This window comes from Haliotis cracherodii, unplaced genomic scaffold (assembly GCF_022045235.1).
Source record: "Haliotis cracherodii isolate W230 unplaced genomic scaffold, xgHalCrac1.p SCAF_13, whole genome shotgun sequence".
In the NCBI taxonomy this organism is placed as follows: Eukaryota; Metazoa; Mollusca; class Gastropoda; order Lepetellida; family Haliotidae; genus Haliotis; species Haliotis cracherodii.
This window is the reverse complement of record NW_027266268.1, coordinates 14,696,197-14,718,483: the sequence shown is the minus strand read 5'-3', so window position 1 is coordinate 14,718,483 and position 22,287 is coordinate 14,696,197. Positions and strand designations below refer to the sequence as shown.

At 39.7% G+C, this 22,287-nt stretch overlaps 2 protein-coding genes across 2 annotated transcripts in view; one reads left to right on the top strand and one right to left on the bottom strand.

Moving 5' to 3' along the window:
• Positions 1-22,287, bottom strand: part of LOC139458956 (neuronal calcium sensor 1-like) — a 62,892-nt gene that overhangs the window by 4,726 nt on the left and 35,879 nt on the right. The window contains exons 4-5 of the mRNA XM_071240392.1: positions 4,166-4,255; positions 1,736-1,814 (exon numbers count right to left, since the gene is read on the bottom strand). Coding sequence (XP_071096493.1) covers positions 1,736-1,814; positions 4,166-4,255 — 169 coding nt within the window. The remainder of the gene's footprint in view (positions 1-1,735; positions 1,815-4,165; positions 4,256-22,287) is intronic.
• On the top strand, positions 13,752-17,242 carry LOC139459376 (octapeptide-repeat protein T2-like). The gene is made up of 3 exons (XM_071240835.1): positions 13,752-13,755; positions 16,294-16,477; positions 16,738-17,242. The coding sequence occupies exons 1-3, from the start codon at positions 13,752-13,754 to the stop codon at positions 17,240-17,242; spliced, it is 693 nt and encodes a 230-aa protein (XP_071096936.1).

Below are 22,287 nucleotides of genomic sequence, written 5' to 3'. Positions count from 1 at the left end.
ATCATGATTCCTTCTTCATGTTGCAAAATGTATCACAATACCCATTTTGCAGTGAAATTGCTTGGATATATCAAGGCCTAATTTCATTTTGTTTTCACCAAAGCAATTAGAATCAATTGTGCTGAGGAAAAAAGGGAATCGCAAAAGATTAATTTTATCCCACATTCGCGAAAATTCATTGGACAACATTCTTCTATGAGCTGATGTGAAGCATTTTATCATATCTATTATATATCATATAAACACCAGCGCTGGAAATACCCTCCTGCCTCTCCGACATTCCGAGAGGATGTGTTTTCGTCTCGGCCAGTTAACTTTTAGAAAATGAATGCCTGATGGTCAGGTGGATTTTTTAAATCATATTTGTTAAATATATGAATAAAAAAAATGTAAAATTTGGCAACTTTCCAATTAGGCAGGTAACTTTGGAGTTGCCAGTCTGGCTGTCTGGCTAGATTTGTTTGTGACGATTCAACATTGTCAACACCCCTCCAATAGTTTGAACTTCTAATTTTTTACTGGTACTGGGGTACCTCCCACATCAGACAACTTGCTCAGGCTTGAAGACTGATGCCAATTTCTATATCAGTTGATCAATTTTAAACTGAGGATGAAATTTATGAACAATGAATATTTAATCTGACAGGAATAGCCTAGACTCAACCAGATATTGATACATATGTTACAGTGCTTACACTACAGTACATATGTTAAAATACTGTAAATCTGGAAAGTTTTGCGAACAGGAACGTACTGCGAAAACTGCAAGTGACACACACAATAGTTTCATGAAGCTGTTATTTTTGCAGTCACCAATATCCCCGCAAAATACTTATCGTCAATGTATATACTATGCAAAGAAATTAGGGGATATGTCATCAAGACATATCTTCTGATGTATGTCGTACTGGCAAATGGAAATGATATGATCATATCTGCCGGGGAGCACTAGCGGCGATCCGATCTAATGGGTTCTAGTGGTTGGCGTGATGAGATGGAGAGGCACAAGGTCGTTAAAGAGGTCAGGGATCAAATTTGAAATTTGCAGCCAGTGTCACTTATCGTGTGAAACCACCTCTGTTGGCCAGGCGTGCACCAATTCTTCGTGGCATGCTTCTGACGAGTCGACCAATGTCAGCTTGACACCAAGATCATTGAGCCGCATGGGGTGGATGTTGACGTTGACGTACACGTCTGTCAATGACGTCCCAAATGTGGTCCATGGGAGAAAGGTCAGGGCTGAGTGCTGGCCATGAAATGGATGTTTAGCTGTTGGGTGAAATGGGTGACAATCCTGGTGCGATGAGAACATGCATTATCAACGTCCATAAAACACACATTAGGACATCTCCGTTGTTTCGGTCACGGAAGTGGAGAGTGCACTTACTTCTGGGCATGTACTCTCAAACCAGTTGCCTGTTGCAACCAGTCCCTTATCTGAGTGGCAGTTTGCAACCGATTTCTTAATGCCATCGTTCTGACTCATCTGTCCTGGGCTGGAGTTGTTGCCCTTGGGTGTCCAGAGTAGCGTCAATCAACGTTATGTGTTTGTTGGTATCAGGCCCACAATCTGCTGATGATTGAGAAACATGCCTATGGCATGTAAATGTTCAGCATGCTGATTCTACTTCCTTAATTATTAAATGTGTTTAATAAAGTGTCTTTGAGTGTTTGGTTTGATATACAGTACTCATGTCCTCATGCTACATAACAGTACTCACGTTACAGTACTTACAATCTAACTTTTCATCCAAGTTCCCCCTTGACGTCACTGATAAAGCACAGATGAATTCTTTAAATGTTATATATCCATCCTGAAAAGATGAAAAAAAAACACATTTACACGTAGTGGGATCATATACCGATACATTGGTGGATCGAGATGTTTTACTTCTCTATACAAGTATCGATCACATTTGCACACTAAGTAAAAAGTATTTATTCTCACATTAATGTATTCTTTAATAAATGTCACATCAACCACTAATTACAAGTGAAAATAAGCAGTGAAAACGTAAATATTTTCATCCACTGCATCATACTCGACACTGCCAAATGTAATCTGTTAGTGTGCCAGGTATTTGGCCATCCTGTCTGTGAAAAAGATGGCTTACACACCACAGACAAGAGCACATGCAAGTATTGTGATAGGTATAGGAGTGTGAGCAAGGTATTGTGATACGTATTGAATCGCACAGTGGAATGTATTGTCCCAGCCCTAACATTTTCTGTAAAAGTCAAAAGGCTTCATTTGTCTATATACAGAAACTCATGGGGATGGGCAGTTAACTAGCCTAGTGGATAAAGCGTTCGCCTGTCACGCCAAAGTCTCGGGTGTGATTCCCCAAATGGGTACAATGAGTGGAGCCCATTTTTGATGTCTTCTGCCATGATATTGCTGGAATATTACTAAAAGTGGTGTAAAAACATTCTCACTCACTCATTCGGATGAAGGGGAGGGAAAAAAGATTTAAATATATTTTTGTGTTCAGAATTTATACATATTTGGACAAATATACAAAAAAAACATTTCTTATTATAAGCGAGTGCACATGAGGGCTTCTCGAAGTGTCACCGGGTTGTAAAACCAGTTTAGGCAGGTCTAGTGACCATAACGCTTCCCTCCCCCTAAATTGTATGGCGACATCACTATTTTGTAAGGTCCGGCTGTCGTCATACTCCGGTGTTGGTACGTTCATTGTCAGAGGTCCATGTGTCTAGTGTAAAACCCTTGACAAAATCATGTGTCTTCACCCCCAGGTATCGCTAAATTCTTCACATTTCCTACTGTTACTGGGTGAAGTAAAACAAGTTCTAAGGATGAACAACTTCTCTATTATAATTAGTGCGACGTTTCGGTGTAGATCCTAACACGTTTATTAAGCAAGTGATGCTTGCTTGATAAAGGTGTTAGGATCTACACCGAAACATCGCACTAATTCTAATAAAGAAGTTGTTCATTCATAGAACTTGTCTTACTTCATCACACCAACTTCTAAATGCCACTGAAAGAAATGTTACTGGGTGGTCAGTCGAAACTCAGGTTTCGCTAAGGAAGTTGTTATGGGGCAATTTTCTCTGTTACCTACTTACCCTGGTGGTATTGAGCTAAAACTTATTAGCCAGGCTCTAATATTTTGTACCCTGTTTTTCTAGTAATCCGTGGATAACTAACTTTCCCCTGATTTAGGTCAAGTACTTATTTACAATTGGGAGTCAACTTACTCTTTTGATCAAGTACCTTTCTTATTGATTGTAGTGAGTGAGTGAGTGAGTAGGGTTTTACGCCGCTTTCAGCAATATTCCAGCAATATCACGGCGGGGGACACCAGAAATGGGCTTTACACATTGTACCCATATGGGGATTCGAACTCGGGTCTTCGGCGTGACGAGCGAACGCTTTAACCACTAGGTTCCCCGACCGCCCCCTTATTGATTGTAAGTCTACTTTGTATTTGGAGAAGTCTAGTATTTCCTTGGCCAGTCCTAGTGGCTGAGGCTTTAGTCTATAAGACTAGTTGGCGTTATTCATCTTATTGTCCAGGAGACTTGCTTTCAGGAAAAGCCCTCAGTGTGTATTTCTCCCCATCTAACCCTGTTGAGGGCACTCACTCATTAGAGTGTTGAGTTACTTAAGTCCCAGTTGTTAATTGGTCGCAGCTAACTTAATTGGCTGTCTATGCATCTTGCCAATTATCTTGTCAATTTGTTTGAAAGGCATTACTTAGAAGTTAACGGATGACAAAGTAGACACAGTTTATGGATAACAACTTCTTTAATTGCTGTAAAGGCGATGTTTCAGTCTAGCTTTACAACAGTAGAAGGATCTATACCGAAACATGGCCTTTTAAAGCAATTAAAGAAGTTGTTTTCCATAAATTGAGTCTACTTTGTATCTTGTCAAGTGTTGATTTGGCTACTCTCTATTTTTTATTACAGTTATACAGTAGCTTCGCTAGTCTGCTTGTACATTTGCTCTGGTATAATTAATCAGTGATCATTGTCAGTGTAAATTGTTTTTTTGTTATCCTTTATATTGTCGTCTACTGATACAAAAACTGTGAACTTTGACCAGATTTTCAATTGTTACTTTATTCTTGTTTAATGACACCTTGGTCTCAGGAGCACAGCTCTGTGACAGAAGTAATTCTCTCTACATACCTACCTTGTTTGAGTCAAAGACATTGAAGACAAACTGAGCAAACTTGGTTGGATTTCCATGTGGAAAGAACTGCTTGTAGATACTCTGAAACTCCTGGAAAACAAGAGAATAAGTATAATATCTTAATGCATGAAACTGACACTTACAAACAAAAAAACACATCAAGGGAGGCAACTCCGGCAGTTCTCTTTAACACATACCCTAAAGCTGTTATGGCTAAGGAAGTTACCAAACCTTGTCTGCTGTATTGTTTGTTGATTAACGGTACACAAAGCATGACAGCCTGTAAATAATCAAGTCTCGACCAGACAATCCACTGACTGATGTTACGAGCAACTACTTCAGTGTACAGTGACCGACTACCCGATCCATTAAGTCATGTTGTACAAAAAGCAATGGTTGGTGGGGACGAGTTCTACCTCAGATGGAGGAAAAGGTCTTCTTGTTTACATCTGAACAACTATAGACATGATAAAGAATTGACCACATAACGTCTGAAATTTGGTGGAATTCACGGTTATATTCACATTGACATTTAATATGGATCTGCACGTATCACATACTATCAAATAACACACTGACGAATTTCTACAACTTCATTATTAACCAGGTAGCCGAATCTCTAAGATTTTGTTCTTGATCATTAATAGTTTATTAATAGCATATTCCTGTCTATGACATTAAGATCCAGGCTAGAACAGGTCTCCATCCTTGTTGTAAGAGGTTTTTAATGGGATCACTCATCAGGTGGACAGACTTGCTTACTTGGTAAATGCATGTAATCGTATCCCAATTGCGTAGATCGATGGTCATGATTGCAATAACTAGATTGTCTGGTCCAGACTTCATTATTTACAGACCATAGTTACATAGCTGGAATAGTTCTGAGTACGGCGTCAAACAACAAACAAAAATTAAGCACAAGAATAAATTTTGAGTCAAGCAAATAGCTCTGTCTTGTAAGCTAAGCTCATCGCAGTCAATACTGAAACTGATGCTCCAAGACATTTATGTGGCAGTAGATTGATGGCAAAACATTGGTGAGAGAGTTGTGTGCAACGCTGATTGAAAAAACTTGGGGTCGATGTAACTGCTGGCCCATTGGCCCATGGCAAGTTAAAATTACAAAGGGCTTGCTGCAACTTAATGTCCCACTCGTCTTGTCAAAATTTCACCCCTCCTCTGTATATGTTTAATTTGTTTAATTGGATCACCTCGGTAGGATGAGTGAGTGAGTATGGTTTTATGCTGCTTTTAGCAATATTCCTGCAATATCATGCCGGGGGACACCAGAAATGGGCTTCACACATTGTACCCATGTCGGGAATTGAAACCGGGTCTTCGGCGTGATGAGCGAACGCTTTAACCACTAGGCTACCCGACCGCCCCACGGTAGGATGACAACCGGCTGCCATTTTGTAATGTTGTGTACTGTGATGAACATTTGTATTTGTTCATAGATCGCCATGGAATGACGCAAACCGAAGCCAAGTTCAACCTCAGTATGCAGGTAAAAAGGTTTCAGGGGTGAGGAGTTCTAAACATTTCAGAGCCCTGCTAGGTGGCTATGCAACCTCAGATTCAAACATACACTCCACACTGTATGTATTAACAATTGGACTTTTTCCCCCATCCATGACCTTCATAGACTCATTAGAATAAACTTACAGTCATTCAACAGTGGCATTCACTCCACACCAAATGTATTAACAATTGGACTTTTCCCCATCCGTAACCTGCATGAAATTCATCAAATTAAACTGACAGTCATTCAACAGGGGCATTCACTCCACACTGAATGTATTAACAATAGGACTTTTCCCCATCCGTAACCTGCATGAAATTCATCAGAATAAACTGACAGTCATTCAACAGTGGCTGTCACTCCACACTGAATGTATTTAACTATAGAACCTCTCCCAATCCGTAACCTGCATGAAATTCATCAAAATAAATTGACAGTCATTCAACAGGGGCATTCACTCCACACTGAATGTATTAACAATTGGACTTTTCCCCATCCGTAACCTGCATGAAATTCATCAAAATAAACTGACAGTCATTCAACAGTGGCTGTCACTCCACACTGAATGTATTTAACTATAGAACCTCTCCTTATCCGTAACCTGCATGAAATTCATCAAAATAAACTGACAGTCATTCAACAGGGGCATTCACTCCACACTGAATGTATTCACAATTGGACTTTTCCCCATCCGTAACCTGCATGAAATTCATCAGAATAAACTGACAGTCATTCAACAGTGGCTGTCACTCCACACTGAATGTATTTAACTATAGAACCTCTCCCTATCCGTAACCTGCATGAAATTCATCAAAATAAACTGACAGTCATTCAACAGGGGCATTTACTCCACACTGAATGTATTAACAATTGGACTTTTCCCCATCCATAACCTGCATGAAATTCATCAAAATAAACTGACAGTCATTCAACAGTGGCATTTACTCCACACTGAATGTATTAACAATAGGTCTTTTCCCATCCGTAACCTGCATGAAATTCATCAAAATAAACTGACAGTCATTCAACAGTGGCTGTCACTCCACACCAAATGTATTAACAATTGGACTTTTCCCCATCCATAACCTGCATGAAATTCATCAAAATAAACTGACAGTCATTCAACAGGGGCATTCACTCCACACTGAATGTATTAACAATTGGACTTTTCCCCATCCGTAACCTGCATGAAATTCATCAGAATAAACTGACAGTCATTCAACAGGGGCATTCACTCCACACTGAATGTATTAACAATTGGACTTTTCCCCATCCGTAACCTGCATGAAATTCATCAGAATAAACTGACAGTCATTCAACAGTGGCATTCACTCCACACTGAATGTATTTAACTAAAGAACCTCTCCCCATCCGTAACCTGCATGAAATTCATCAGAATAAACTGACAGTCATTCAACAGGGGCATTCACTCCACACTGAATGTATTAACAATTGGACTTTTCCCCATCCGTAACCTGCATGAAATTCATCAAAATAAACTGACAGTCATTCAACAGGGGCATTTACTCCACACTGAATGTATTAACAATTGGACTTTTCCCCATCCATAACCTGCATGAAATTCATCAGAATAAACTGACAGTCATTCAACAGTGGCATTCACTCCACAATGAATGTATTAACAATTGGACTTTTCCCCATCCATAACCTGCATGAAATTCATCAAAATAAACTGACAGTCATTCAACAGGGGCATTTACTCCACACTGAATGTATTAACAATTGGACTTTTCCCCATCCATAACCTGCATGAAATTCATCAGAATAAACTGACAGTCATTCAACAGTGGCATTCACTCCACAATGAATGTATTAACAATTGGACTTTTCCCCATCCATAACCTGCATGAAATTCATCAAAATAAACTGACAGTCATTCAACAGTGGCATTTACTCCAAACTGAATGTATTAACAATTGGACTTTTCCCCATCCATAACCTGCATGAAATTCATCAGAATAAACTGACAGTCATTCAACAGTGGCATTCACTCCACACTGAATGCATTAACAATAGGTCTTTTCCCATCCGTAACCTGCATGAAATTCATCAAAATAAACTGACAGTCATTCAACAGGGACTGTCACTCCACACTGAATGTATTAACAATAGGACTTTTTCCTCATGGATGTTTATTGAAACTGCCTCCAGCAGTCCATGTTTTCCCCGCAGTTGATAAAGACTACTGGAAAATAGACTGAGTCCAGGAAGCCCTCATGAAAGCGCACTTGCACAAAATGTTAGGATGTTTTTGTTTGCATTTTTTTGTGCGTGTAAGATGAGAAGAGTATTGCAGCCTCATGAAGCTGCCTCAGACATGTTTTTGTAATTATCTCCCTCCAGGTCACGGTGACCTCATTCTTCTGCACAAATAACAGGGTTTTCATAAACTCTTTTTTTTTACTTTAATCATGAAGAGTTTTCACAGAGGCATGTAACCGAATCATGTGTGAATTCATACATATCAATTGAAAAGTAAACCTTTTCTTTCAGTGTGTGTTATATAATCCAGGAATATTCAAAAAGTCTGAAATCAGATCTTTGTTTTTTCGTCTGTTGTTTAATGCTGCATTCAGCAATATTCCAGCTTTATGACGCCGGTCTGCAAATAATCTGGACCAGTCTGGACAAGACAATCAAATGACTGACATCTTGAGCATCGATCTACAAGCGAGCGAGCCTGACCATCCAATCACGTTAATCGCCTCTTACAACAAGCATGGGTCACATGCTGATCCCACATTCTAACCCGGATCTTCCTGGGTCTAAATCAGGTGTAAAGACAGTTTTTCTGGTCACATATAATACTCCTTTTTTATCTTAAAGAATTTTCGTAATGACAGGTCCCAAAGGATGGAACTTTAAACATAGAATTGCTACCCATGGAAACCATCAGGTGTGAATGTGAAGGGCTTTTTTACAATTGTTCCTTTAGCCCTTACATTTTTGTTGCCTGGTTTACGGATCAGAGGCACTTCAAAATCTAAAATTCATAAAACATACAAAATCAGAATGACATGGAGTTTTTCGACAGCCAATGATAATCCAAGGGATTTTAATATGACTAAAACAGATTTTTTTCGACAATAAATCCACATTGGTGCTGTAGATTTTCCATTAATTAATCATTCTACCATGAATTTGGAAATTACTCGATTCTGATTGGTCAATTAGAGGCTATTAAATCACAATAAACCCCCTCTGATTGAAACAGCTGGTTACCGTGTGCGAAATACGCATCAGTCGGAAAGCGCACGTTAAATCTACAAAGTAAGTAAGTAAGTAACAGCTGGTTTGACAGCCGCATCTCCGCGGAAGCTATTATTCATATAATATACTGAACAGCATTGAAAACACACCAGCAATAAATCTTGAAATATTACAAAAACAACTTGAGCAATGACCGATTTTGATTAGAACAGACATAGACGGATTTAAAGGCAGACGACAAAGGAAACAGGAATACCACACAGTAATTACAATTACGTCATCAGTGTAAGGAAGACACATAGTGTTAAAATGAAAAGTCAATATCTGGTATGTCCGCCATTGACAGCAACACAGGCCATGCAATGTCTTCTCATTGATCGAATAAGTCCGCGAATAGTGTTCTGGGGCATTCCACTCTTGACGTAGTGTATGTTCAAGTTCTCTCAGGTTCTGTACTTGCGGACGACGTCAGAGGCGTTTACCCAGGTAATCCCATAGATGTTCAATTGGCGATAAATCAGGTGACAGGGCTGGCCATGGAAGCAGAGGCACATTATTGTTCGCTAGGTACTGTGTTGAAACACGTGCTGTGTGCGCTCTTGCATTATCTTGCTTGAGGGTGTGCATATCCTGGTGCTGATGACAGAATGGGATGAAGTGCTTTGCCAATATGTTATTCCTGTAGTAAAGGGCATTAACTCTTTCACGACAAACATGGAGCTCTGTTCGATTGTTATGACTGATGCCGCCCCACACCATGACACTCCCTCCCCCCCATCGATCTGTCTGAACAACGCAGTCATTGTGGTAACATTCTCCACGTCGACACCACACTCGCAGTCGACCGTCAGCATTCCGTAAATGAAAACGGGACTCATCAGAGAACAGCACACCATGCCACTGTCGCAATCTCCAATGACGATGCCTTTTGACCCAACGCAGACGTTCATTTCGATTTCGATCAGTGAGTATGGGTCCAACATATGGATGTCGAGCACGTAGTGTGCTGAGGGGAGACGTTGACGTACGGTGTCACTGATCAATTCCGTCAGCCTTGTACGGTTGCTGCAGTCCTGGTGTACGATCACGAAGATGCCGACGAATAATATGGCGATCCTGACATGGTGTAGTTACACGACGTTGACCCGGTCGATCTCTGGTGGTTCTTGTCTGCTGGTATCTGTTCAGTAGCCTGAGGACTGTTGAATGATGGCATTGAAACCGTTGTGCAACGACTCTACTTGACGTACCAACTTGAAGCATGCCCAAGGCACGTTCACGTTCCTCTGCATCCTCTTGGCATATCTTGTGTCAGTACCCTTTACGTCTGCAGCAACAAGTGATGTGGCTTTTAAAAGTCTGTCTTTTAAAGCCCTTTTCTGCATACTTCCCATGAAACAAAACATGTTTTCCATGATGTGCACGCAATTTGTTGCGTTTTGGCGATTTCGCTCACAAAAAATTTAGGAATGTGTTTTGACGAGCTGTTCTTCTTCATGCTTCGTCCAGAACGTCTTATATTACTCATTCACTTATATATTTTCATATGACTTAAGCCCGGATAAAAATGCATCGATTTTCATGGTGGTGCGTTTTCAATACTGTTCAGTATAGTATTATTTTCAGTCATTGTCGGTGGGCATATATAAATAATTATCGCTACAATCACAGGTTACAAAATGCACAGATGCGAATACTACAATATTCAAAGGATGTGTGGCAATACATTTCATGTAGAAAACACGATAGAAATCTATAAAGGGAATGTATTAACGTTTTGGAGACAACAGAGAGCTTGGAAAATTGCGTCACAATGGTGATATGCAGAAATTTAACAAATTGAACATTTGAAGCCACATGCTGCATGTTCAGTTCCAAATTCAATTTAGCGCGGTTAAATCTACAGGTAACATAGCTCTACATTGAAAACACAGTACATGTATGTTTATCTCCCAATTGAAATATTTCATGATTCTTAAAAAAGCAGCACATACTATTGTATGGTCCAGTACTTCATAAGACATAGAGAGTTTCAGGTAATATGTCTAAAAGACATTTGGTAGGTAGGTAGTCAAAATCATTAATTCAAGGTTTGAAATTCTACCAAAAATGGAAGACACTTGAATATTTTCATGCTGGTAGATACAAAGGTTTGTTAAATGCCACTTTTTCATCTCTAGGTCAAAAATAGACTGGTACACTTGTTTAACTACCTAGTGCACCTCTTCCATGGAACGTTGTGTAGTTGTTCACACTCTCATAAATAATGCAGAACGGATGTTAGTCTGGCAGAATCTATAGTGGACTGGAAGATTACTTTCAAAACGTAATTGTTTTTGACGCTTTTTCTTCAGGATACTTTCAGGATCTTGGAATAAAGAGTTGATTGATTTAGCTGAGCTAAGCTTATAACAGTCTGTGTGACTATAGAGTGAGTGAGTTGGGTTTAATGCCACTTTGAACAGTATTCCAGTTAAATCACAGCATTTCAGCTTACTGAGGGAGGAAAGCTGAGGCGTCTCAGGTCTCAGACGTTGACCACTTTAGTGAAACCAAGAGCACGGGTATGGTAATGACAAACTTAGAAACATAATTGGGCGAAAGGGGATTCAAACCCATGATCAATGGTTTCTGGCATGCCCAAGGGACACAACTCTGCACAGTGAATTGCACCATCTTAGATGGCTGGGCCACCCATGCCTCTGCAAGTAACTAGAGGCCAGGATTTTTCCCATATTTAAAGAATGTTCCCTTTCTAAAAAAAATATGTGTTGTGTTCTATTACAAATGTACTTGAAGAATATTAGCTCTGCCTATTGCCAATGAAAGAGACAATTTTTAAGGATTTTGCTATATGTTATGACATTAGGAGGACTAGTGGACTAAACATGTCAACTCTATTGCTTTATGTTTTGTCTTCAAAGCTCTCAACACAGATACTGTCCCATAGCTCACAGAAAACAAACAAATATCCCGACACTCAGTGCTACCAGTGTAAGACCTGAGTTCACTGCCGCTACTTTGAACAGATGTTAATCATAGGTAACTATCTCCTTTGAAGTGTCAGGGTCATTGTGACATCCTGGCAATAATGCTGAGTCATCAGTACAGCAGTGAGTGAGTGAGTGAGCCAGAAGTGCTGCACGTCTTTGACATTTACCAATGTGGACTAATCTGTAAGTAATCTTTATGACAGTCCATATTTTCTTATATATATTATTATATATTATATTACAGATATTTTACAGAAATACGTAGCACGTGAGGGGAATATACCGCCTGATCTTTCAATAAGAAACGTCAATGCCACTGAATAATCAGCCTAGATTATCTGACAGAACAGATTCCATAGAGCGTAGAAGGGTTGGTTGGTTGGTTGGTATATTTACGCCGCACTCGGCATTATTCGAGCTATACGGCAGTGGTCTGTAAATAATCCAGTAAATAATCTGCAGACAATCCAGTGATTGACATCATGAGCATGTATCCACGCAATTGGGACCGATGACATGCATCACCCGATCCTGTTAGTCGCCTTTTATGACAAACATAGTCGCCTTTTACGGCAAGCATGGGTTGCTGAAGACCTATTCTACCCCAGATCTTCACAGGTCACATAGAAGGGAAAATGGCAGTGAAACTAATACAAATAAATCACTGAAAATCAGTGATGACACCAGGTGTTCACAAAATCAAATCTTATTTGTTTGGTTTTATAAGTAAACACCTCTGTCAATTCTCTAAGCTTCTGGGACCGTACATTAATTGCTAAGCTATGTTGTGCATCACTCTTTCACACATGACATGCAAACTGAACTCGGAAACCTCAAATGAAACTGTCAGGAATACTCCCTTGGCATCGCTTAATGTCCTTCCATACTAAAGAAGCTGCTGTGGCTTAGTCATTAGAAAGAGCCAGCTGCGGCAGTGGTCTGTTCATGACGAACATGAAATTTGATTGTGCCTTTGTAGTATCTGCAAACACTATGTAGCATTCAGTGCTGGGAACTGGTCATAATCTGAAAAATGTTCAGTAATCAAAGATATTTTCAGGATGTATGAATGTCAGAATAAGGGCAGTTCTGACTGCTTTACTCTCATATTATCAGATAAAACTGAGACTAACAAATTCAGAATAATGACTTAAAGGCCCTTGGGACTGATTTGTCCACCTCACAGAGACCTTAAAATCATACTTACATGAATAGCGCCGATGTTTGGTTCAACAACAAAGATATATAAGGTACTTTATTTGCTGTCCACAGGGACTGGCAGTCACATGAATTACCCATCCAAGCCTAATCTTTCCAGCAAAAAAAACGGTAATTACCAGTAAATACCAGTTACACCTTGAAAGTAGACTGGTCTAGGTTTGGCAGAGGCTGGATTCCCCAAGGTGCTGGTGGGTGATTGGCACGGACAACAGATGCTGGCGACATGATCTTAAGATCGGGAAGGAATGTGCTCTTTTATGAACCTGGGTGCACTGTCGATGCTGTACCTGAGTCGACATCTGAACTAGATTCTGTGAGTGTCAGGCAGGGAAGGGGTGATGGTGTCACCACAGTACAGTTACAGATGAGCAAAGCTGATGCTAGTGTCAATTACTATCAGTGAGAATCAATATTCACACCAATCAGTGGCACACCAACCTTGCCAAAGCCAATACAGTTGCAGTGCTTGGTTTCCGTGGTCTTAACGTTATATATTGCTAACACTAATCAACTGGTCAATTCGGTTTACTGAACAGGGAAGATACAAATGGTCCTATTCAGCTAGCCTACAGTAGAGGTGTTATAGGTGGGGTCGCAATAGAATACGTATCCTGATACTATGGGTGCGATACGATTCGTATTCCAATACTGTACTTTCATTATATAAAAGTTGATATTCTTTCTTTTAGCAGGTAAATCACAGCCCTGAATTATTTTTTTAAATGTTTGAGATGGAACATTGGTTATTGTAGGGCAGAAATATATCGGCTCGAGGGCACTGTGAATGTAATGCTATTTATAGCCGACTGGGAAATACTAGAGAATGTGTGTAAAGCTGGATGTTGAACAGTTTCTGTTATTCACATGTTTTAACTTGTGATGTAATATATCCTATGTACCATGATACAGGGGTTGTAAATTGTGGGCCTCCTATTGGGATAAAATACTGTATCGCTGTATCATATCACCTCTAGTCTACAGCTCATTTTGTACCAGTAGGTCAGGTCAAACAATTAGATTGTAGAAACAAATAACTACAACTAGCATCCCTGCTAAGAAAGAAAACTGTCATATTTCAAAATGGCGTCACTGAGATTGCTGGAAGCTGGTGTTGCCAGCTTCTGTGCTATATGTCATAAGACTACTCACATTCTTTTAACTGAATGCTAGCGCTGCAATATTTTTAAAGAATGACAAAGTTATGCTGTAACAATGTATAAAAATACAAAGAAGTTAATATGAATTTGAGTACTTAATACGTCCACAATCTCTAGCTCTACGAATGATGAACAGAAAAGTTGGGAAATCAATAACACGTATTGACAACAGATCAGGTTTTGTGAGAAACAAACTACGATTGTAACAAACAAATTGCTACATCACATCGACAGTGTGGACGTTGCAAATAATATTAATCACTGGTTTGCCTGGTCCAGACTTGATTATGCACAGGCTGCTATCACAGCTAGAATATAGCTGAGTGCGACACCAAACAACATCAAACAATTCATCCATGAGATAAAACCAAAACCAAAACTCACAATAAATCATGGATTAAAATCAGTTTATTGGATTGACACTCGTAACATAGTAACACTGTGTTGAGGATCTACCAAGAATTGTTCTTTTGGTTCAATGTTCTGTTGATTGTGGTCAAGTACGTATTGATGCCATGATAAATTCCAAGTGTCAGTCTATTTTGGAGGCAATATGCTATGTGATATTGAATCTCTATTCTTAATCTTCATCCCTGTGGGGTTCCCAGGTTACAATACTTCTCCAGAACTCTACAGCTTACTGTAAGCAACAACTAAATTGGATCTGTTGGTCAGACCCTGTGACTTGTTTTCGTGTCATCATAACCAGAAGATGTAGGGTGTTGCTCATAATATCAACCTCTGGTTTGCCTGGGCTAGACTGCCATGTAGGGCTGGGACAGGTAACTTGGGTACCCGGGTTGGGTGGGTAGTGAGTAGTTTGTACTGGGTACAATCTCAGCACCATGGCGCTCGTTAACCTGCTTAACGCTTGCCCACTTTGCCCCCACTTCGCGTCATAATAAGATAAGGATATTTTTATACCATAGCAATCCTTCTGGCTGGTTGGTTGGTTTGTTGTGTAACACCACACTCAACAATATTCCAGCTATATGATTGGTTGGTCGGTTTGTTGTTTAACGCCCCACTTAGCTATATTCCAGCTATATGATTGGTTGGTCAGTTTGTTGTTTAAAGCTGCACTCAGCTACCGTATATATATTCCAGCTATATGATGGCGGTCTGTAAAAAATTGAGTCTGGACCAGACTATCCAGTGATTAATATCATAAGCATCGATTCAAGCACTTGGGATCAATGGCATACATAAAATAAGTCAGCGAGTCTGACCACCCGATCCTGTTAGTCACCTTCTACGACAAGCATAGTCGCCTTTTACAGCAAGCATGGGTTGCTGGAGACCTGTTCTACCCAGGATCTTCACGGGTCCAATCCTACAGAATAATGGACCTACTTATGTACTACTTCCAATTTATTGCAATTATAATTTCAACTATTGAAATACTATTGCCGTGGTTAAAATGTCTTAAAATTTGCACCAAATAATCTTCCCTAATTCATACCAATATGATATATCAAAAAACTTTCTTGCAATATGAATACACCCCAATCTACATCCAAATCAGTGCTAATTTGTGAAGTGATCTCTTTGAAAAGACAATTACATTGAGCTGTTAATACTGAGATGCTGCTCTCCACATTCCGAAATGTTATGAATGTACGCCAGATACATCTGGGCTGCTTTTGAAACTCAAAACCTTCCTGCACACCCAGACAGTAATCCAATTAACAGCTTTGCTTCTTATACACAAATAAAATGTTGCTGTAATATTTGTGAAAATAATATGGCCGCCATCTGTGACACTGCTGACAGAAATTAGCCAAGCATATGGTGGAGTCTCTCATGAGAAGGGAGACTAGCTCAGCAGACATTTCCATCTACATTACCAAAACAACACATCTCGCTGATCGGAACACAATTATACCTCTAAAAAACATTTAAAAATTTATATATATTCTTGCTTGCTCGAAGTTACCTGAGTAGGCAATTGAGTATCAAGTATGGAAGGGATTTATCAGTAAGGTCCTAAGCCGGGAAGTTAAGAAGGGAGGGAGGGAGAAAGGAAGGAAGGAGGGAGGGGGAGGAAGGAAGGCAAGGAGGGAAAGAAGGAAGGTAGGGAAAAAAAAAAAAGGAGGGAAGGAATGAGAGAAAGGAAGGGGGAGGAGGGAGAGAGAGAAGAAGGAGGAAGGGAGGAGGGAGAGAAAAAGGAAAGAAGGGAGAAGAGAGGGTGGGATGGAGGCAGAGAGAAATGGAGGAAGGAGGGAGAGAAATGAAGGAGGGAGGGAGGAGGGAGAGAAAGGAAGAAAAAAGGGGGGAGGAGGGAGAGAAAGGAAGAAGGGAGGGAGGAAAGGGAGCGAGAAAGAAGGGAAGGAAGGAGGGAAGAGGGAGAGAAAGGAAGAAGGGAGGAAAAGGAAGGAAGGAGGGATGGAGGGAGGAAAGGAAGGAGAGAGAAAGGAAGGGAAAGTGAGAAAGGAATGAATGAGCGAGGGGGAGAGAAAGAAAGGGAGGGAGGAGGGAGAGAAAGGAAGGAAGGAAGGATGGAAGGAGGGAAGGAGGAGGGAGAGAGAAAGAAAGGAAGGGAGAAGGGAGAAAAGAAGGAATGAGCAAGGGGGAGAGAAAGAAAGGGAGGGAGGAGGGTGAGAAAGGAAGGAGGAAAGAAAGGAAGGAGGGAGGGAAGGGAGAGATAAAGAAGGGAAGGAAGGGACGGAAGAGGGGAGAAAGGAAAGAGGGAGGGGGGAGAGAAAGGAAGGAGGGAGGAGGGAGAGAAAGGAAGGAGGGAGGGAGAGAAAGGAAGGAAGGAGGGAGAGAAGGGAGAGATAAAGAAGAGAAGGAAGGGAGGGAGGAAGGAGAGAAAGAAAGGAAGGAGGGAGGGAAGGGAGAGATAAAGAAGAGAAGGAAAGATGGAGGAGGGGAGAAAGGAAAGAGGGAGGAGGGAGAGAAAGAAAGGAAGGAGGGAGGGAGGGAGGAAATCCCCACTGAATGTATTCTTTAAGTGGAAAAATTGATCAAAATTCAAGACTTGAAAATTGTATTCTTAGGTACGATTGCTTTGTGAAAATGGGCCCTGAAGAATAATAAAGCCTTATTTATCAGGTACAGGATGGAACATGTTTTAAAAAGAAGTTTAGTTCCTCAAACAATATGTTACTTCATAAAGACAAACTGAAGTACAAAAAAATGTTTTAGAATAAAGCATGTAGAGGCCATGCAGCCTCATACCTAAGTATACATCTCAAAAGTCAAAGGTCTTGAATTTTCTTGTAATCTTATGAAATAAATTGCACAAATCTCATTATTTTCAAGCAATAATTAAATAACACCCCTTTCTTTCACATAACTATAGTCATGCCAATAATAATACCAACATAATATTTCAACATGTCCAACCCACACCTTCATTCCTCTAGACAAAGGCAGCCATTCCAGTACATAGATATGATCGGTCTATTACAGTGGGCTAACAGACTCAGCTATTGACAATGAGGGCCCCTGACAACATCAGAGATACCATCATAGGTTATTAGTCATGCACAGTTCACATACATCAGAAAATCACCCTGAGTCAATTAGCAATCATCGACTCTCGTACCCCCTGTAGGTGCATGGATTAACAGAGGCTTTGTTGGTACAAACTGTACTGCTAGCTTGACAACATATCCTTATAACGACAAGCTCTTGATACACAGTTCCAGGGTAGGATGGTTGTCCCTTAGTTTAGTTTGTTTGTTTGTTTGTTTGTTTGTTTGTTTGTTGGGAGAACAGTAACACGTACATGCAGGGTTCTAACTGACACAAAATATTGCATCAAATTGTGAATGGATGCAAATATTTTGTTGTTGTTTGACGCCACACTCAGCAATATTCCAGCTACATGATGACGGTCTGTAAATAATCGAGTTTGGACTAGTCAATCCAGTGATTGATATCATGAGCAGCAACCCACGCAATTGGGATACAATGAATGTACAGTAAATCGCCCCAGTCCGGTTATTGTTCGTTTCACGTCGTTAGACTTGAAAATCAGGGCGATTGCGCTCCGTCCAAAGCATAAAGAGAATGGTTACGGAATCGCAAATGACTTGACTATAGCTCAACGGAAGACGCTACAGGAGCTACGACGTAACAATAAGCGCGGATATTACAAGAAAGGGGTTCTTGTGGTTGAACATATGCAGACTACAGATAGACGTCATGAGTCTCCACCAGGCCACCCAGACACAGACCAGGCGACTTCAAAGACTCCGCCCAGGGCGGGTGTGCCAGCTAGTGTCCGAAACCCACAGAATGAAGATGATTTTCGCAGATAGGGGTGTGGCCAAGGCCGTAACTGTAACTCTAATACCAGACTAACCACTTCTTTTGTATTCTGGAACATTGCTGGACTACAATCGAAGCTCCACGATACTGACTTTATCTCATTCATACACCAATTTGATGTCATCAGTTTATGTGAAACATGGTCATCCCATAGTGATAGTCAACTATGTTTCCCCGGATATATTACTCACTCCATCCCAGCTGAGCAAATATCATTTTTTGGGCGACTGTCAGGTGGTCTGGTTGTTTTGATAAAACAACACCTAGTCCAATATGTGAAAGGTTGTGTGACCGGTCCCAACGGAATTTTCATCGTACTGGACAAGCGCTTATTTTGTTTGGGAAAGGACACCATTGTAGCTTGTGTATATGTCCATCCTGAGGGCTCAACCTGGTATAAATCGGCTACAACGAAGTGTGGTATAAGTTTATTCTTTGAATCACTACTTGACGTGTTACAAAGATTTGGAGACTGTAGTATTTTGATTGGTGGCGACCTTAACTCTAGAACTGGCACAGATCCCGACGGAATTGAATGTGACATTGCCGAAAGGCTTGGGATTGATGATTTTTCGGACATTTATGATAATATTGATATTAAGAGACATTCGTGTGATTCAAAAGTTAATAATTTTGGTAAAGTGCTATTGAATGTTTGTAGTGCTTTAAATTTATATATTTGTAATGGCCGATGTGGTTCGGACGCTGGGAAAGGAGACTTTACATTTATAAGTCATATTGGACAGAGTGTTGTTGATTATATCATAACAGGCCCTGACTTGTTTACATCATGTGACCGCTTCGATGTCCTATCTAGGTCAGATTCAGATCATCTGCCTGTTGCGTGTTCATTTGTGTCACGTGATATGGCTTCTGTGGGTGCTAGCTTATGTAATGCACGAGATGTGCGTGACAACTCCCGTTATGTGTGGAATGAAGATAAAGTGTCAACATTTAGAGATGTATTACTTTCTGACAAGTCAGCTTCAGTGTTTGATCAGTGTAATGAACATATTTTATCTGGAAAATTTGATGATGCTGTAACTTTATTCTCAGATTTATTAGGTAATGCAGCAGAATGTATGCGTAAGTTTTGCCCATCTGCTTGGTTAGTCGATAAGCAACCTTGGTTTGATAAAGAGTGTGAATTTCTTAGATTTGAAAAGCAAAGACTGCTTAAAGTTTATAGACTACTTGGGGATCATTTGGCACTTTCAAACTATCTACATGCAAGAAATAAATATACAAATATACTCCATAACAAAAGAAAAGCCTATCAAGATAAAATTCTTAGTAATATGGTGACAGGCATATACAACAGCAAAATATTTTGGTCACAATTGAAGCTACTCTCTGGTGAGGGAAGGAGACGCTCTCCTAATATAGAACTAGGAGATTGGTATCAGCACTTTAAGAACTTATTTGGTGAATACTCTTCTTCAGAGGTTGAGGAGAATTTAGTTTTTGACGATGTTAATTTTGACGAAACAACTCAGAGTATTCTTGATTCCCCTATTTCACAGGATGAAGTGCTTGATGCGATTACAGGATTGAAAAATAATAAAACTGCGGGAGATGATGGACTGATAGCAGAAATGTTTAAGTCTTCTCCTGATGTTCTGGTTCCTTTTTTGACATTCTTCTTTAATGCTATATTTGATTCTGCATATTTTCCCTCATCTTGGGCTGTTGGCCACATTGTTCCTATATATAAGAAAGGCGATGCCAATTCTCCCACTAATTATAGGGGTATCACTATCTTAAGTGTATTCAGTAAACTTTATATTTCTATTTTAAACAGAAGACTCCAGTTTTGGTCGGAATCCTATGATAGACTAGTAGAGTCTCAGGCTGGTTTTAGGAGTGGATATTCCACAACTGATAATATTTTTGTTTTATATTCAGTAATAGAGAAATATTTGGCTAAGAAACGAGGTGTGATTTATGCCTTGTTTGTTGATTTTGCCAAAGCCTTTGATTCCATAAATAGATCCAAATTGCGTATGGTACTATACAAAAATGGTATTTCTCCGAAAATGTTCTGTTGTATACAGTCAATTTATAAACAAGTTTTGGCATTGGTCAAATACAATAACTCATTTTCTGATATGTTTAGCTGCAGTAAGGGAGTTCGTCAAGGATGTGTCCTTAGTCCCATTTTGTTTGCCTTGTTCATAAATGATCTTGCCATAGATATTGAATCCAGTTGCGCACATGGTATCCAATTTCATCCAGATGTAGTTCAATTGTTTTTATTACTTTTCGCAGATGATGTCATTCTCATAGCAGATACTGTTTATGGTCTCCAGAAAAGAATCAATGTGTTAGAATGTTATTGTAAAGATTATTCATTAACAGTCAATATTGATAAAACTAAAGTAGTAGTTTTTAAAAATGGGAGTGTTCTTTCAAAATATGAAAAATGGGTTTACGATGGAAAATTGTTGGAATGTGTAACTACATATAAATACCTTGGTGTATTATTTTTTCGAAATCTATCTTGGAGTGCACATATATCTAATGTTGTTAATCAAGCTAAAAAGGTTTTGTTTAAGCTTTTGAAGTCCCTACAGCTAATTAAACCTACTCCTATGAATATTTTCTTTAAAATTTTTGATGCTAAAGTTGTGCCAGTACTTCTTTACGGTGCAGAAGTTTGGGGTTTATCTTTATCGTTTTGCGAGGAGATTGAAGTTGTTCATACACTTGCTTGTAAACGTATTTTAGGAGTTAAGTCAGCAACTTCCAATCATGTTGTGCGTGGAGAGTGTGGGAGATACCCTTTGTATATCTATGCTTTCAAAAGATGCTTGAATTATTGGTGTAAGATTTTAAAGATGCCCGATTCGCGTTATCCACGAAAAAGTTACAATATGCTTGTGCAGCAGGCCATAGCAGGTAAGACTAATTGGGCCTCTAGAGTTAAATTACTTTTGTACGCCTATGGCTTTGGCTACGTATGGGAAAATCAGCATCTTGTTATTTCTATTTCATTTATTGATGAGTTCATACAAAGATTAAAATGCTCTTATGAACAAGATTGGCATTTTGCTTTGACCAATAGCCCCAAGTATTCATCATATCTTTGTTATAAATTTAGGTTTAGCAGGGAATTTTATTTATCGGCTATTACAATCAATAAGTTTCGCGTTGCACTGGCACGTTTTAGAGCTAGCTCCCACTCGCTCCACATAGAAACCGGGAGATATTTTGGTATCCCAAGACAGCGAAGGTTATGTATGGTTTGTAAAACAGGCTATGTTGAGTCTGAATACCATTTTGTATTGGTTTGTGAAAAATATTATGCTCTCCGAGTGACATATATTCCTCAAAAATATTATGTAAATCCATCAATAGAACAATTTTACATACTTATGTCGTCTCTGCATCAGTCAACAATTAGAAGTCTGGCTTGTTATATTTACCACGCTTTTAAGTTAAGGAATTCATTTTTGCAGAAGTAATATTCTTTATCTATGAATGCCTTGCTGTTGTGTATTTAGGTGTACACAGTTGTATTTTTATACATGTCTGGTGAACCGAATTGTACTATGGGCCGCTGGCCCACCCATGTACTGAATAAACAGATTAGAAATAGAACAGAATGTATCGATCCTGTTAGTCGCCTCTTACGACAAGCACAGTCACTTTAACGATTGCTTGCTAAAGACCTATTCTAATAAGGATCTTCATGGGTCTGGTTTTACCCAATCCCATGCT